A 17,498-nucleotide genomic window follows, 5' to 3' on the forward strand; every position below is an offset into this window, starting at 1 on the left:
GCCACCTGGCAAGTGGGTGGCAGTGGGGAAGGCACAGGCCCACCCCACTCCACCATGTCCTGGCCCTTGGTCACAGCAGCTCAGTCTGCTGCACAGGTCAGTGGGGAATCCAGACTGCAACACACTGCCCCATGCACCTTTAATGGTCCTCTGTTTCCCCTGGGCCACACCCAGTCTCCCCCTCTGCACATACCCAGGTGGTCTCTCCAGGTTTCCAGAGTTGGCTAGTCTGGGAGGTCCACACCAGTCTGTGGCTGCTTACCAGTTCTGAGCTTCCTGATCCAGGAGCCTGGAACAGACCTCAGGTTCCCCTGGAGACCAGTCCCTTACTGAGCCCTCAGGCCAGCCTTTATAGTCCTGGCCCTGCCTCCTGACTTCTGGTCAGGTGACTGGGAGGGGCCACGCTCAATCACAAAATGGTTCCCAGAGGGATTCCTCCTCTTCTGGGTTAGTGGGCATCCACTCTGCCCCACTGCAGTTCAACACCTGTGTTACTCAGCTTGGGAGGCTGTACTCCTACTCTGTGTCTTTGCTAGTGGAGACCAGAGCTTTTGATCTGGCAGGACAGGGTGATGGGGTGGCACAGAGTGAAGGAAGACAGGCACAGTGATATGATCAGCACACTGAATAATAGCTACAAGGGGACCTCTGTGATCCAATCCTTCACAACCAGGACCAGGTGGCATTCACACAAGAGTTTTGAAGGAACTCAAATATGAAACTGCAGAACTACTAACTGTGGTTTGTAACCTATCCTTTAAATTAGCTTCTGTACAAAATGACTGGAGGCTAGCTCATGTGATGCCAATTTTTAAAAAGGACTCCAGAGTTGATCCTGGCAATTACTGGTGTAAATCTAACTTCAGCACTGGACAAACTGATTGAAACTATAGGAAAGAACAAAACTGTCAGACTTATAGATAACTTGACTTGTTGGGGAAGAGGCAACATGGTTTTTGAATAGGGAAATCATCCCGCTCCAGTCTATTCTTTGACAGTATCAACAAGCATGTGTACAAGGCAAAGCCAGTGGCTGTAGTGTACTTAGATTTCCAGAAATTCTTTGATGCCATCCCTCACCAAAACGCTTAAGTAAAGTAAGCTGTCATGGGATATGTGGGAAAGTCCCCTTACTGGATTGGAAACTGGTTAAAAGGTGGGGTCTGTGTTGGGACTTTTCCTATTTAACATATTCACAAATGACCTGGAAATCAGTGAGGTGGAAAAATTTGCAGATGTACAGAACTGCTCAAGATAACACACAGCAGCGGAGTGTGAAGAGCTTCTAAGGGATTTTACAGAGCTGGGTGACTGGGCAACAAAATGGCAGGTAAAACTGAGAGCTGATAAATGCAAAGTAATGTATATTGGAATGTGCAGATTTCATTGATGCGAACAGAAAGGCAGGCACTGATTTCAATGGGCGGTAGACTGAGTCCCAGAACAGTATCTTATAAGGTATTCTGAACTGTCTTTAAAGCACATCTATATCTGAGTTAACAGCCCCTGACTTCTAAGCTTGACATACATAAAAGAAGTCTGGGGGTTAGTGGTAAACCAGCTGCCTCAGCAACATGTGGCTACGTGACCATCTGTATTTTCACTGGCTAATTAAAAGCCACTTAATAGTCCCCACATTTAGTTACTGTAAGCCTTGGACTCCTTTTTCTTTTCATTTGATGCTGCCGTTTCTCAACTGACTATACCAAGTGATGTAACTGCAAAAGACTTAGTCACTCACAAATGCTAAAAAATCCCTTTGAATTGCCTCATGCATATTATAAATACTTAAATTAACATGTCAAGAGCTGGCATCATCATACCCTGTAATTAAGCCTGGTGTTTCTGAGGAAATGTGTTGGATACAGCAAGTCCTTGTTTTTAGCTCGATGTTTCTATGTTCTCTGAACAGTGTTGTTCTACATTGTGACGCCATCAGCATATAGACAAACTTGTACATCAATAATAATTGGTCTTTTTAGCTTGACGCCAACAGTAATTAAGACCGAGCTATAATTAATATGGTCACAGATCGATAATGAGATACACATGCAGAGATCACATTGTTAGCTTAGCCAGACCTGATTGTCAGTTAATAAAGGAGGTTTTCTGATTATGACAATCACAGATGAAGAGGGGGAGGGTAAAGAGTCTCTCTGGAAATAAAATTCACCCCTATGGATAGGTCTTGTGTTGACCCTTTCCATGTGGGTGAATCTCATCCTCGAGGCACCAAGGTTTACTAGTGTTTTTCTCAGTCTTCTTTTCTGGACAATTAAGAATCCCCCAACTCCAGCCATGTCTGCTCATAACTATGCCTCATCCCATGTTTTTACATTCTGGTGTCGTGTTTCCAATCACTGTTAAAATACACTGATCTAGGAGCAGGAATTGAAAGCCATTTAGTGCTGATGTAAATTTTAGAAGCTTTGGGAAATGGCATCTTTTAATTCCATTTTTTTCATGCTCCAAAGGAAATGTTTCTTCCTATCTTTCTCTGTGCAGAGTTGTAGGATCTGACTTGTGTCAAAAGGAGAAGCCATCAGCTGGCATGTTCCCTTAAGACAGAGGAAAAAAAAGAGAGGACCTTCAGTTTGGGTTCACTGTTAATTATTATAATATCTCTGAAGAAGAGCATGTTTGTTGTACCCCAATGCAAAACCATTTATCCCTTCTCTCAACCACTAGCAGTGAGACACACCTTGCACAAACAGCACCCACAAAACAACACATTGCAATTTCATTGCCCTTGTGCATGGACCTCCAGTCAGTTTGACATGTGGATGACTTCCTAATGTTTGGATGAATTTTGTGTCAGCCTGAGAACGATTAAATGCTTTATTAAATCCAAATATGTTACAGCTGCTGCATTCATTTTGTGCCTTAAAACCCTAATCCTGTGCGGTGCTGAGTGCCCTGTACTCCCTCTGAGCCTGGGGGCTGAGGTACAGGACTGGAACTTGAGGAATATGAGGCTTAGTTAGAGGTAGGACCCTGATCTCCTACGTGATTTTGCTTCTCCGTGCCTCAGTAAAATGGGAATCATCTAATACTCCCTAGGTCAGGGCACATCCTCAAGCATCTTCATTCATGTCTGAAAAATGCTCAGATGCTTCAATTACACGGACACAGAAAATAAAATGAGGGTTGGGTAATCAGCACCTCTCAGGATTTGGCTCTAATCTAGTCATTCTACTAATGAAAGATCAGATGTGCCTAACAGCATTTGTTCTTTCTAAATCAATAATGCTTATGGCTCAGAGTGCTGTTAGCCCAGATATGTACCAATTTGTCTCTTCTTGGTTCTTTCTTTATAGTACTAGAAATTAAGGTAGATTTGCAGAATTTTATGTGAAGTGTATACATCTGGCTGTGAAAACATAACAGGCTATGCTAAACTGTCCCCAAAAGTCTCTTGCTATTTAATTATATCATCTCCTGTGTACCCCATTGTTGTTTTTTTTTGAAGTAATGTCTCTGTCCTCAGTAATCCTAGGCGCTGGAAGTAGGGATGCGGAGGGTTCTGTCTTGAAGTGGCTTCCATGAGATACAGGGTTTCCAGTTGAGTTTGATAGCTCTCAGCACCCGGGTCTAAAAATTTTGCCAGCCCATCAGTAACTCCAGATTTATGATGCTGTGGAGACAAGAATCTGCCACTCCCACCTCTACAGTACAGTGTTCAATGCTTGTGCACATTAGTCTTTTGCATTGTCTACTGATATGCACCACTTTAACAGCACTTATGTGATGCAGACACTAATGTACTAGAACTTGAACTGAAACCAGCATCTCAATTCATAAACCCCATGAAACTGATATCACACAGCAGCACTTATCCACTGAAGACAGAGTTGAACTGGTGACCTAGAGTTGCAAGGCTCCTGGTCCCATCACCAATTCGCTGTTGCCGACAGTACCACAATTTAACAGGCAGCTTTTAGAGGAAATCCTACAGGGCAAGACAAATCGCCCTAAGGGGCAGTCAGCTGTGTTTATGTTTGGGAACCCTGGATTTTGCCAACTCTAGTTGTCAAACCTGAGCCAAGGCAGGTCATGTCACATGAGTTTTAAATGTTTGTCCCTGCACCTCTCATAAAGCGTCATCAGTCAGCCTGGGTGGAGAACTGAAACATACAAGCAGGCCAGACCCTGACTATCAGGATTGTCCAAGAAGGATGTCAATGTACAAGGTGCTCGGCTTGCCTGGGAGATCCAACTGTATTATTGCTACCTTCATTCAAGTGGTCTCAGCTAAGTATTTTCAGGTTAGTTACAAACTGCAGCTAAGTGGGAGCTGCATGAGCCACAGAAGGGCTTATTCAACAGTTTGGCATTTGCTATAGCAACCTAGAGCTGCCTTATGAAAAGCTTAGAACCCTAGACATGGGCATCTGATTCCCAGACATGCAAGTGAGCAGGAACTGAAGAGATTTGATTTCAGCATTCTGATCAAAGCCAACTTTTTATTTTTGTTTATGTTTTCCATCGTTTTATACAAAGAATGCCTGAATCATGGACCACAGGCACATTAGAAAAAAATTAATACATACAAACATTCATATTTAGTGAAATATAATGAATTCCATAGCACAACAGAGTGATGGCATACGATGCTCCCTGCTCCAGGAGTCGTTACAAGAAGACAGTTTCCATTAGGATTTAGAGTATACTGATTTGATTTGACACTAGGCAGAACATGGCAGGATACTGCAGGGAGACAGAATTATACTGACATTCATACTGCAGTTGCAAGAGGACAGGATATTCTGTTATTCACTCCTCTGAAGTAGCAACAGACTGTGAAACAACAGCACAGTGTGATGAAAGTCAAAGGAATTTACAAACGACTATGTTGGCTTGTGAGTTATGTGCTGCAGCAGAGTTCACCATGCTGTGGAATGCTGCAGGTAGACAAAATGCTTGTTCGCTTAGCTGTGTAGGAAGCGATAATACAGAACAAGGCAACAAAGGCTTGTGATACAGATTAGCTATGCCAACTGGGAATTGCCTTCTCTGTATCTAAGCCTTTTGCAGAAAATGAGTTAGAAGGTAAGAAGTTTTTTCTCTTTCCACATTTCAACCTGGATTTAAATAATCACACATCATCTCGCCAAATTGCTCTCTGAGGCTGAAACCGGGGCCATTGGTTCACCACTGTCTCACTCCGGTCTCATATTCCCAAAGAAGGTAAAGACAACTGGAATGGTGCAGGTGGTGTCAGAACAGCGACTACTTTCCTTGGGGAAACAGTCTTACTCATGGCATGAACAAAATTTCTTAGCAAAACTGTCAGAGAAGGAAGATTCATAATTTGGCAGGAAAAGCATTGTAAAGTCGTTGTGTGCTTGGAAGTAAGACGCAAGGCCAGGGTTCTGATGATTAGAACATTCACCCATGATAAAGAATTACCAGGTGGTAACTCCACTAATGAAGAAGGGGAATTAAGAGCACTTTAGATCCCTCCTTATCTAATGGTAATTTACATTAAATGTAAATGGACACTAACTTTGTCAAATCATTCTGAGGAATGAAAACCAACTAGAATAATATTTTTTATAAATAGAGTTTCAGATTCACGAATAAATTCATATTAAAACCAAATGCACAGGGTGTGTTGGCACTTTTAAAGCTTGAAGAGTCAGGAAAAAAAGACAGCTCATTAGGGCTGGCCAGACTTGTTTTGCCTGATTTCAAACTGACTCAAGTAGCACAAATACAAAAGTTAAAGTCTGATGCTATTGGGGTTCATATTCCACTCAGGAGAAAGAGTGAATAAAGAGTAGAGAGGAACATGCCCACATAAAAAAATAGTGTAACATGCAACTGAGACTAGAGACAGAAAACGTCTATTAAAAATAGATACAGTATTAAAGGAATGCATCGATAAAATGCTACATATAGGGAACTTATAGAAGGCAGCCTATCTTTTGAAAGGATTCATTTATCCTGAACCTATAGCATAGTCCTTCATATAGATGAACAAAGAAAAGTGGGGGGGAATCACTTAAGGGACCTAGTTTTGCCAACTTCTAAAACAACAATGAATAAATAGATTTAATTAATTCAGTCTCAGCTTACGAGTCTGATACGTGTCTCTGCTGTAGCATTATCTGTTGAAGAATACAATACAAATTCAAAAGACAACTGAGTGAGAACTGGAGCTTCATAAAAGCTCAGGAGCAGCCGGTCAGATTTATGCAAAGACGACGTGACAAAACACTGCCACAGCCAACAGAATGACACCATTGATGTTCACAATCTTTCTCCAGAATGGCAACTCAGAAGTGTCAGTCAGTTTCTTCTGCATTTCCTCCTGCTCCTCTTTGCTCAGCTTGGGACCTTTTCTCTGTTCAAAGCCACAGAACCAGTTATAGGCCTTCTTCCAGCATCCTTGCTCTTTGTCTCCTTCTGTGATGGAGAGAACAGCACAAGGGGCAAAAAACATGGTATGTGTGGCTCAATAAGACTGGCATTAAAACAAATTATCAGTAATATGACCCATTTGTTAGAGACTCTTGTAATTGATAACAGCCCTGAATTTGTGATCTCACTGAGTCAAAAGCTCTTGAGGATGAATGTTGTAATTCCACAGCAAGCCTTGAAGTAAGTGATTCATAATCACCAAATTAGCGTTGCAGTTGGTTCTTCTGTACCCTGCAGCCCCCTGTGCGTTCCCGTTCCCTAAGAAATGGTTATTTACTGCACCTGGGGTTCTTCAAGGTGTGCTGCAGACAGGGCTGGATAAAGACTTGCTGAGGCCCTAAGCTACTTAAAGTTTAAAAGGGCCAAGAGTGTTACCAAGAAAGTGTAATGTTAGTGATGTCCTTGTGTTTAGAGGCCCCTCAGAATCTGAGGCCCCCAGCTGTAGTTTACTTATCTTGGGCACAAATCTGGCTCAGGGTGCAAAAATGCATCCACCTCGCTGTACACAGGGCCCAGCCCACAGAGTAGGAGAAATTCCCCTCCTCGTGCTCTGACCCCTGGCCAGGCCAGCCAACTGGGAGAAGGAGGGAGCCAAAGAGGTCTATTGCACCAGGGCCTGGTAATTTAAGGGGGCATGGGTCTCCGGTCATTGCTGTAGCAATGCTGGTGCCTGGGATCCCAAGCCCTTTAAATCACCCAGTGCTGCACAGCCGTAGGACTGGCTGGTGCTCCATGCTGGGCCAGGGAAGGTGCTGCAATCTGGCCCTTCACCATCTGCCTTTGGTCCTGCCCCTTCCAGGAGGAGAACTGGCCCCTCCCACCTTGCTAAGGGGGGGCTGGTGTGGCTGTTGGCTCCCCTGGCCATAGCCACTCCTCAGCTACCTGAGGCAGTGCCACCCAAAGCCTCCCCAACTTCCCTCATGCCATGTGCCTGAAAAGGAGATTCCAATGTAGAAGTGACAGCGGCTGGAACACACGTCTGCATCACATCTCACAGACGTAAGTAACCATTTCCAATGCAGATGGAGGCACCATTTAGGTGACTCACAAGCAATAATCCTGCAAGAAACAGGGCTCAGAGTCTACTGAACCAAGGCCTGTGGAACCGCTTTACCAGAGCTTGCAGCCACCCTTGGAGATGCAGTCATGGCATTGGGGGGTCATGAACATCAGGACCTAGGACTGCCTGGCAGCCCTACATACGTCCAACGTGGAAATAACATGGAGGAACGCTACGGCTATTGCTTGTGCCCTTGTAGAACAAATTCACACTTACTGAGAGGGATAGAGCTGCCGCAGACCCCAGGGCTAGGTGGGAGCAGGGGCCTGGCGCTGCACCCAGAAGGGGCAGGGCCAGGGGCAGAAGGAGTGGGGCCTAGGGACATTCGGCCTTCAGCACTGCCCAGATGGCAACACTGCCCCCACCACTCCCTGACAGCTATATGCAGCAGCAGCACTTCAAAGGGATCCGGAGCTCTGGGCCCCTTTGAAATGCCGGTGGCAGGGGCAACTGTCCCCTTTGCCCCCTCCCTGTCGGCTGGCCAGGCAGCAGGGGCAGCTGCACCCACTTTCCTTCCTCAACATGGCTAGCTCCCACTGCCTCTTACACAGAGTAAGGGTAGAGCAAGCCCTGCAGCAGGGGCAGCGTCCGTTCTCTGCTGGCAGAGTGATGGCTTTCAAGGAGGGAGTCTCTAACGGGTCTTTCTGGCTGATTTAAGGCAACATTACTCTGCTTGCCTGGTGCACAGAAACCTTCATAGGCTCAAGACTCCAGCCCAGGGTGGGAGAAGCAGGGCCACAGTGCAGGTTTGGCTCTACTAAGTCAAACTGGTTTGTATTTTTTCTTTTTATCCAACGGCTGAACTCAGTGACGCCTGGTGTCAGAACCTGGAGCCAGCAGAGGTTTGTGCAAGTGTCCCCAAAGACGTCTTCCCCGGTTGCACACCACCTTTACGGTTCCAGTCCAGACCCCCTGCCCACCCACGTCCAAATGTGTCCTCTTGCTGCGCTTTTAAGGGTAAGATCCCCACACATCACCTGGGACCAACACCGCTCCCTTTGTTCTAGTTCTGACCCGCTCCCCTACTGACACAAAGGCTTTCTTTGCTATGCTCAAAAATCAACAGGGAACTGGCGTGCCATCGCATCGTTCATTTCACTCCCAGTCGACGCCGGGCCCCCGCGACCGACAGTGGTGAAAAACCAGGGCACTGACTCTGCGTATTAGCATCTGTTTTCAAAGGAACACAAGGCACTTCATTGGTTCGTCAGGAGTGATGTTAGGGACTTCAAATCCATCGATTGACGGCTGCTACGTAACCCAACAGGACTTTATTCAGAAATCACCTGACTCGTCATCTTTACTCTCCAGTTCCTCAATCCTCCTATCTGCATCCAGATCGAGCCGCTGCTCCTTGCTGTTCCTCAGAGTCCAGCACAAGCCATAGAGCTGCCATTAAACAAAACACGGTTATCAAGCTGCCGCGTTAGGATGCTGAGACCAGCCCCTGGAGAGTGGTACAGGTTTGGAGCGTCAGGAATATTTGTTAAGTAGTCTGTGGGGATTGTTAAGGATCTGACAAGAGTAGGGGGTTACTGTCGGCAAGTATTCCTGGTTTCTTTCCTAACAAGGTCATTCCTGAAATCTGCTCTGCCACGGAAAATGTACTCCATGCTGTGTGTGGGTCAAATTCTAGCCCGTTTCCAGATCCTCCCACCATAAAATGCCTTCCTGGTGTTTCTGATTACAAAATAGTCTCAGTTGCATCGTTTCTTTAGCAGAGTGCTGCATTTCCAGAGCTATTTGGACCAAGGAATAGTTTGGGGAAGACATAAGACTTCTCTCTGCAGGACTGTCCCTCTGTCTGCAGGGATGCAGGGCCCCTGACAACTCCCACATCTGCCTCAGGCTCCCCCCACCTCTTCCCAGCCCTGCTCCATCCACCCCTTCAGCTAAGCCATGCCCACCCTCCATCCCTCCTGCCCCCATTGCACTCCTTCTCCCAAGACCCTTCCTGAGTGGAAGGGCCTGGGGCTGGCAGCAGGTGTCATCCCCCCCTCCATACTCACCGTAGCAGTGAGACGCAGAATGACCCACCCCAGTCAGCTTGGCTGTCCTGAGCCCAAATCCTGGCTGCACTGCTTGGGGAAGTGGCACAGCCTGGGACTAGCCCACACCACTTCCCATGGCTCCTATCACCACTGGTGAGTGCAGGGGTGGGCCCAACAGAGGTGGGGAAAGTACCCAACAAGTTACATGAGTAAAAGTGCAGCTGCTTTCACTAATGGATACTTGAAAACAAACTCTGTGTGTGTGTGTGTGTGTGTGTGCGTGTGCGTGTGCGTGTGCGTGTGCGTGTGCGCGTGCGCGTGCGCGTGCGCGTGCTTTTACTCAAGTTGTTTTCCAGTAAGCCACCAGTAACTTGTCCCTCCACCCTAAAAGCATCTGCACTTTTACTCAAGTAATTTTTGGAGTACTTTTTCCACCTCTGGCACCCAACCCCTGCTGCCAGCTCCAGCCCCCCCCACATAATCTTCAGGCTGCCCTGGGCCCCACAGAGCCCACAAAGCACAGGGCCTGGGACACCTGCTCCAAATCATCCTATGGAAAGGGCAGCCCTGTCTCTCTGAACCCAGTCAGCTGGGAGGGCCCAATACAGACACTTTAAATTCTAGCACTGAATATACTTATTAATACTTTTAAAGAGTAAATTAAAGTGATGGGTTTCACAGCTCTCCACTGTTTCAAGAAGTAGGAGTGGGAATAAAAGAGCAGGAGAGGCCATGACACTCACGTGTACATCAGGAATGGGTCTGGTTATCAGTGAGACGCCCAGGATGACGATGGCCGAGATTCCAAAGAGGATTATAGCAAAGTACAGGTAATGCACTCCGCAAATGATCTTTGGACAGCTGGTGGGGTTTACACAGCTGCCAGAACCATAGGCAAACTCAGTAATCATTCGAGTCAGCCCAACGACCAGCCCAACGAACAAGCCCCAGAAAGCGCCCTGCAAAAGAGTGACAGGCTGTTGAGGATAAAGAAATACGTTGCCTCATTCAGTCTCGTGATATCAGTGCAATGTGTAGGGCCCTACCAAATTCATGGCTGTGAAAAACATGTCACAGACTGTGCAATCCGGTCTTTTATATGCTTTTACCCTATTCCATACAGATTTCACAGAGGACGTGTGGGGGGGAACCAATGGTTCTCAAATTGGGAGTCTTGACTCAAAAGGGAGCTGCAGGGGTGTGTGAGCACCACCAGGGTGAAGCTTGGAAACTTTGCCTGGCAGTACCAGAGGGGCACTCAGGCCACAGGGCTCAGTTCCTTCTCCATCCATTTAAGGACAGCCCTGCTCCTACCCTTCTCAGTGTCTTCTGATTGCCCACAGGTGGAGTTGGACCATTTTGTGTGGTGATTTCTTTCACACGACTTATTTCAGGTTCTCTGGGAACTTGTTGTATATAGCCCTTTCTGAGTGTAGTCAAGTAGTGTCCTTAGGTTTATCTAAAGTAGGTAGGATTACTAGGCTGTGTCTACACTAGCCCACGTCTTTGAAATGGCCATGCAAATCTGGCCTGTGAAAGAGCCAGTTACCTTGTGGGACCTTAATAGTGTCCCAGCTTGCCCTTATAGGTGTTGTGTTGACTGAAACCTATATTCTCTCTCCCTCCTATACAAGGAGACAGCCTTCCCAGCAGCTATGAGATCTGCAAGAGTATGCAGGCTGCAGAACTTAATAGCAGAGACCTGTACAAACACTTTTTCAATGACAAAGTGGCTTTATGGACACATTCAAACTTTTTCTAGAAACTTTTTCATAGTTTGACATCAACCAAACAACTTATTTAATGATGTTTTTCTAAATAACACTCCAACCCATATTAAGAGTGACCCCAGATGTTGGATACAAGGCCATGACTGATATTCTACCTAGACTTTGTTAAGCCTCTTCAGTCATTGCTCTGTCTGTTTGCCTCCTGTGCAGACTGAATGAAGGGGCGGGCCATTTCTGTGCAAATGGTTTCCGTGAATAACTTCTTGCATTCCATCTGCATATGAAATAGCCGAGACCAACCCATCACAATGACCGTGGGCTCATTTGATGAGGGCCCAGGTGATGTCAATAGCATTGATCAGGGATATTTTCAACCTTGAGCATTTTCATCACTGCTACCAGGTCTTCTATACATACTGTTACCGAGCATTATGCAATCAACATTGCATCTATGTCAGATGCAAACTTCAGGATTATTCTTTAAGGATATTCCAAATTCAGTCTCCTCTGAGTACTGTGTGGGTGTCACCTAAGTGAAATACGTGTCTACAACCACTCAAAGATGAATATATAGTTGCTTACATGTACTGTACCTTGTCCCTCAAGTTGGAGGGCGGGAAATATATATTGCATGAACCATCTCCTGTCCCATCTACCTCAAAGACTCTACTCCTGATACGCAGTGTGAAGAAACTGTGGGGGAATTGGGGCAGCTCCACCCCAGGGGCACTGCTAGACAAAGTTCTCCAGCTGTAGGGCATTTTCACACGTGAGTGCGATATATAAACCCCCACATCTTGAAGAGCAACAGTTGCAATACAGGTAAACAAACATCTCCCACCTTAAAACATGCCAAGAAAACTGGTACATGTGCTCTGCCCCAGTTTGGGGTGATGGATTTTGGCCTTTGTTAGGCAGAGCAGACGATCATAAAGGTCCTTTCTGACTTTAACTGGGGAAAGGGTAAAATCCCCTGGTTCTACAGCACAGCCCACATTCACGTTGTTTTTGAACTTCGCAAAATCTCAGATTAGCATCTAGCTTTATCTGAACCAAAATCTTTGAACCTTTAGAGCACTATCCCACCTTAGCTGTGTGTTTACTCTGTCCAGAACGCTCTGTTCTGAATTTCATACACCACATAAATCTCATATAGACAGAGCCAAATTCCTTTCTGAAGTAAACAGGTGAAGCCCCATTGACTTTAGTGCAGTTGCAATTTGGCCCATAGGCTAAAAAAGAGACAGTTAATGACAGCAGTACAGAATTATAAACTCTGCTGGAAATTTTCCAGTTTGAGCAAAAATTTGAGACAATTATTAAACTGTTGGGGAAAAAAATTACAAAAAAATATTGGAATGGACAAGATCAGAACCTCAGTTTATCATAATAAGAACTTTTCTGAAAAGTTTCCACTTGGATACTACATAAAAACTGGTCTTTGATCCAGGCACTGCTTCAAGTCACTGTCACTTTTATTTGTTCCAAGTATTTATTCTCATTAAGGTTAGGCTTCTAAACAAATGCTGAGAATCTTAACAGCTCTTAATCCATTCTTACTCGTGCAAAACTCCAACTGAAGTCAATGGAAAACTTCCCTGAATAAGGACCTCAGGATATGATCCATGAACCATGAGGTTCAGCCAAGCAGTGACAAGAAGTGGAACATCCCTGCTTAGAAAGTAGCCGAGCACTAGTGGTACATTCACCAATCTCCAGAAGAAGTGTAGGGTCAGAAAGGAGTCAAAGGAACTAGACAGTTCTGACCCAACCTGGAAACAGTGGTAAATTAGTTATCGCTGGCTATTCTCACTGTAGCATCTGTGCGCCTCACAAACATTAATGAATTTATCTTCATAGGGGCTACAGGGAAGTATCCTCAGTATTAAAAGGGCAGAAATTGAGCCATCGAAATATTGTTGGAGTGATTTTCACAGGTGCTGGCCACACAGTTCCCAGTGACTTCTGAGGGAGTTGTTTTCAGTGCCTTTGAAATTCAAGCTGTCAGTGACCTGCTTAAGTTCTCATAGGAAGCCTGGGGAACAGCTGGGAACAGAACCCAGATTTCCTGAGTTCCAGCCCAGCTGTTTAACAACAGAACTTTCCCCTTTTTGAAGCCCACAGAAACCCACTGAACCTAGAAGGTTGCATTAAAGCATTATTTCCCAGAAATCATCCCTCCAGCACGAGTCAGTGAAACAAGGGGTAGCCCCAACTTCCCATCCATCTAGGAGCCAATACAGTCAGTGCACGTCTACTGTATAGTTTAGAGTCTGTCTGTCTGAGTGCAACTTTTGTTCAGTTATTCCTCTTAAACCAAAAGAGCTACAACCCATGAAATTTGATGTGCAACTTCCTCTTACCCTAACTTAAACCAAGGTCAGGTTATGCCTGGACAGTGGGAAATGCCTGAAATCCCAGGAATTCCCAGAAGGTGGGAGGGAGGGGCACTGACAGTAAGGACAATGTACATCAGACTCACCACTGCAGACAGTGAGTGCAGGGACCAGCCATACTGCAGAGAGCCCACTGGAGGCATCGGCAGCAGAAACACAGTGGCCATGTGGGGATGGGGCTCTTGACCCTCCTTGCTTTGGATGGGTAGCTGACCCACTCTGCACTCCACAAGTGGAGCCCTGCTGCTCCCCTGCAACAGCCCCATAGTTAGCCCCCACCACATGCTAGGGCCAGGAAACCCCATCCTGGCCCCTATGCTCACACTGGGGCTGGGGAAAGTGGCACAACCCCTGGCTCACCCAGCACCTACCACTCTGGCCTCCCCCTCGCTGACACCCTGGCTGGGGCCGGGAGAAAGAGCTGCAGCAGCAACCCTGAGCTCAGCCTCCTGCTGCCACTCTGGCCAAGTCCAGAGGAGAGAGCCCTGGCCCCAGCTATCCCGTCCCTCCGGCCAAGACCAGGCACAAGACCAGGAGCTGCAGGTGCAGCCCCACCTGTCCCCTGATGTTGAAGAGCTGCAGACCAGCTCCCCGGCTCATGACAGAGCTCAGGCCAGGCCCAGGCGCAGGGCCATGGTCCCCAATAACTCTCCAAACCCTCTCAGAGCTGGGGCTCACACCAAGGCCAGTTCCCCGCACCGAGCTGGCCTGGCCCCTACGGCTCAGCCCCAGCTGGTGGCTCACCCCGGAGCTCAGGCCACAACCCAGCTTGGCACCCTCTAGATCGCCCCACAGCTCAGGGCCCCCACCACCATAGTCCTACTGCCCACCCCCTCAGGGCCCAGTGCCTGGGCCCAGCCCCCCGTGCCCATGGAGTCCAGCCCCCTGAGCTCATGCTGGGGCTGCTGCAGCCTTACCTCCCTCTACCTCCCACTCCCCCCAGGACAGGTGAGGTGGGGTCAGGAGTAGAAATTAAAAAACCCTTCGGTTAAGAACCCGAGCAAAGCTGGGCACATCTGCCAGTTTAGGTGTAGGTGGTGGAAGGGACGTGTGAGGGTTCCTCAGCGTAGCCGAGAGCCTCTCAAGCACTCTGCTTTGGAACCCCAGCCACTGGCCACTAGCGGGAATAGTCTTGAAGGCACTGAGAATAGAAGGCTCTGAAAGTAAGAAAGGGCAGTTGTCTCAGTGCACAGGCGAATGTTCCTTGTGAGCTTCTGCACACAGAGCCCTACTCTGACCCTCTACTCACCTGCTCATTGACCCTCTTAACGAAGATGCCAAGCAGGAAGACAGCAGCAATGGGTGGCCCCAGGTAGCTGGTGATAGACTGTATATAATCAAAGAGCTGCCCGCTCTGAGCTGACTGCACCACAGGAATCCAGGCAATGCTGACACCAATTAAAACCAACATAAATAGCCTGTAAATACAACCAATAAAAATAATCTGTTGGCCACCTGTTTAGAAACATCAACCAGGAATTCAGAAATGACAGTGAATCAATCAACAACACAATGCATCGTGCTAGTCAACCAGCATTAATACATCAGCAAAAATATCATTATCAGCCACCAACCCTGGGGAAAAGAGCAGCCAGGGACCTCACCAGAGCCATCAGCTCTCAGTCAACCCAAAATGAGCACAATGTTCTCAGAACAAGAAATAATGCCACCTATACACACAGCAACCACTAGAACAGCTAAGAGAGACAAATAAAGGAGGAAGCAGCAGCATAGTTAGGGAATATTGCTAATGCTGTAGCTTTGTCTAACCGGCCTCTTGGAATGACATTTAAATAGCTCTCTTGGGATAGTCGGGAACAGACACCTCAGACTCATCTTTAAATAAGAAATATGGCCCAGAATATCCGGAAGGACACACATGGGATTAATCTTTCCAGCCACAAGAGGTCACTGCTGCACCACATGCTTTCCGGGAAAGGGCATTAATCACGACATTTGGAGGATGCAGCTTGTGATGGCTCCAAGATGTGGTTGGTTTCCCAGCACTGGGAAGGGGCACAGTCCCACTCACCTCCCAGCCAGCATGAGCTCTCTCTCAGATGCCTGGGTTCGTATTTTGGTGTAGATGTCCATGGTGAATAGCGTGCTAGCGCTGTTGAAAATGGAAGTCAGGGAGCTCATGAGAGAGGCCAACATGACTGACAGCATCAGCCCTCGCAAACCTGAAACACAGAGAGACACCCGCTGAGCTGGGGAAGGTCAGTCACTAGGGAAGCCATGTGAGTGACATCTCTTTGAGTGCGTGCGCTGACCTCCCCAAGCTAGCTGTCTGCTAGTGAGTGAAGTATGCCCAGGTGATGACATTTCACTGTACCCCACTGGGATGTGAGCAGGATGGTGCCTTCTGGATGTGCAATGTTTACAACAGCACATCATGCCCAGGCTGGGTTCTTAGGAGATGGACAACGCCTGTGTGGGTTTACTCCCTTGGACTCTGGGTCAGTGACAGTATAAATGTTCAAAGTTTGTCATGGTGTAAGTTCAAGCTGAATTTGGATCAGGGACTGAGAATTGAGATAACTAATGTTTCTTATTGGGTAGACCTCTGATTATCAATGTTTGGCTTTCCTATCACATCCCTTGCGTGTATATTTGGTTTCTTATGCTTAGTGTGGAGTCATATCTTGCAAGATGTGTGTAATTCTGGTGTCTTCCCTTGAGTATCATAACACCATTTAATCATGTGCCCCTCTGGGAGTTATTCCTTTCTCTCCCAAAGACCCAGAGTCCAATCAGGTGGTATAAACAGTAAGAGTATGTGTTTGTGGAGGTGCTTTTGACCCCTGATGTTATATACAAGGGGCTCTGACCTGAATAAATCCTTTATGGCCACCACATCTTTTCTCCCTTAACTCACAAATTAGGCTAGGATACAATGGAAGATCACTTCACATCGCTAAGTATGTGTCTTCACTGCCTAGAAGATTGACCTGGTCAGAGTCGACCTTCCAGGGTTTGATTTTGCGTGCCCAGTGGGGATGTACAAAATCGAACCATCTGGGGTCTACAGTTGGCCCCTGTACTCCTCAGTCTCATGAGGACTAAGGGAGGACAGCCAGGCAAGTCAGTTGTAGATAAATCAATTCCAGCTACACAATTGCTGTAGCTGGAATTGGGTATCTATGATTGACTTTAAGGTCTAGTGTAGACCTGGCCTGAGAGAAAGAGCAGGCTCCTGCGGTGTCACTGATAGGTGGCAGCTGCTCCTTCAAATTGTAAGTGTAGACTGTTTTGGACCTTAATGACAGCCGAGCTTTTTATCTTGGCTTAAAATAATTGCCCCTTGGCATTACATATCCTGCACAGTCCACAAAGCGCTGCTTCCTTTCATTGAATTTAACTCTAGGTGCTGTGTTGTGTCTGGGGAACTCTCTGTTCCTTCTTTGCACTGACCTTTATACTCTCAAGGGCAACATAAAATTAGTTTCCCTGGTCATCTTTTCCTTTCCCTTTCCCTTCTGTGCTCGTGTCCCTGGTCCTAGCTGGCTGCTTCTTCAGCTCACTTCTCTCACAGCCCTTCCTCCTTCAAGGCTCAGGCCAAATCTGCCAGCATCGTTGTCCAGCAGTCTCTTCCCAAGGAAGGGCCACCATCTTCTCAGCATGCACCAAGTTCTCAAACCTTCCCTGCTGTGTCCTTCTAAAATCTGCCAAGCTCTTAGGCCAGAGTCGAGCAGAGGTCCCATGTGTATGGGTGAGGCTCAGATCACCCTGATGCTCCTTTTCCACAGTGAGCGACTGTTGCCAGTGAGAAGAGAGGGAAACCAATCTCTGGCTGTGTTCTGCATAGCCAATCTCCCTCAAGTAGCTTATCTTCATGCAGACGGCTCAGAAGCAGCCTTTCTGGTTGTGGACTAAGTCTCCACAAACTCATTCCTCC

General features: G+C 47.0%; 1 protein-coding gene across 7 annotated transcripts in view; it reads right to left on the minus strand.

Moving 5' to 3' along the window:
• Positions 1-6,193: 6,193 nt before the first annotated feature.
• Positions 6,194-17,498, minus strand: part of LOC142022479 (sodium/glucose cotransporter 1-like) — a 35,913-nt gene continuing 24,608 nt past the window's right edge. For 2 of the 7 annotated variants that reach the window (XM_075012343.1, XM_075012340.1), the window contains 5 exons: positions 15,633-15,783; positions 14,850-15,018; positions 10,218-10,433; positions 8,770-8,872; positions 6,194-6,408 (listed from right to left, as the gene is read on the minus strand). In XM_075012343.1, coding sequence (XP_074868444.1) covers positions 6,194-6,408; positions 8,770-8,872; positions 10,218-10,433; positions 14,850-15,018; positions 15,633-15,783 — 854 coding nt within the window. Of the gene's footprint in view, positions 6,409-6,443; positions 6,467-8,769; positions 8,873-10,217; positions 10,434-14,849; positions 15,019-15,632; positions 15,784-17,498 lie in introns of all 7 variants that reach the window. The other 5 variants (XM_075012344.1, XM_075012342.1, XM_075012341.1 and 2 more) reach the window with 5 other exon arrangements.

The sequence above is a fragment of the Carettochelys insculpta genome, chromosome 18 (genome assembly GCF_033958435.1).
Source record: "Carettochelys insculpta isolate YL-2023 chromosome 18, ASM3395843v1, whole genome shotgun sequence".
NCBI lineage: Eukaryota > Metazoa > Chordata > Testudines > Carettochelyidae > Carettochelys > Carettochelys insculpta.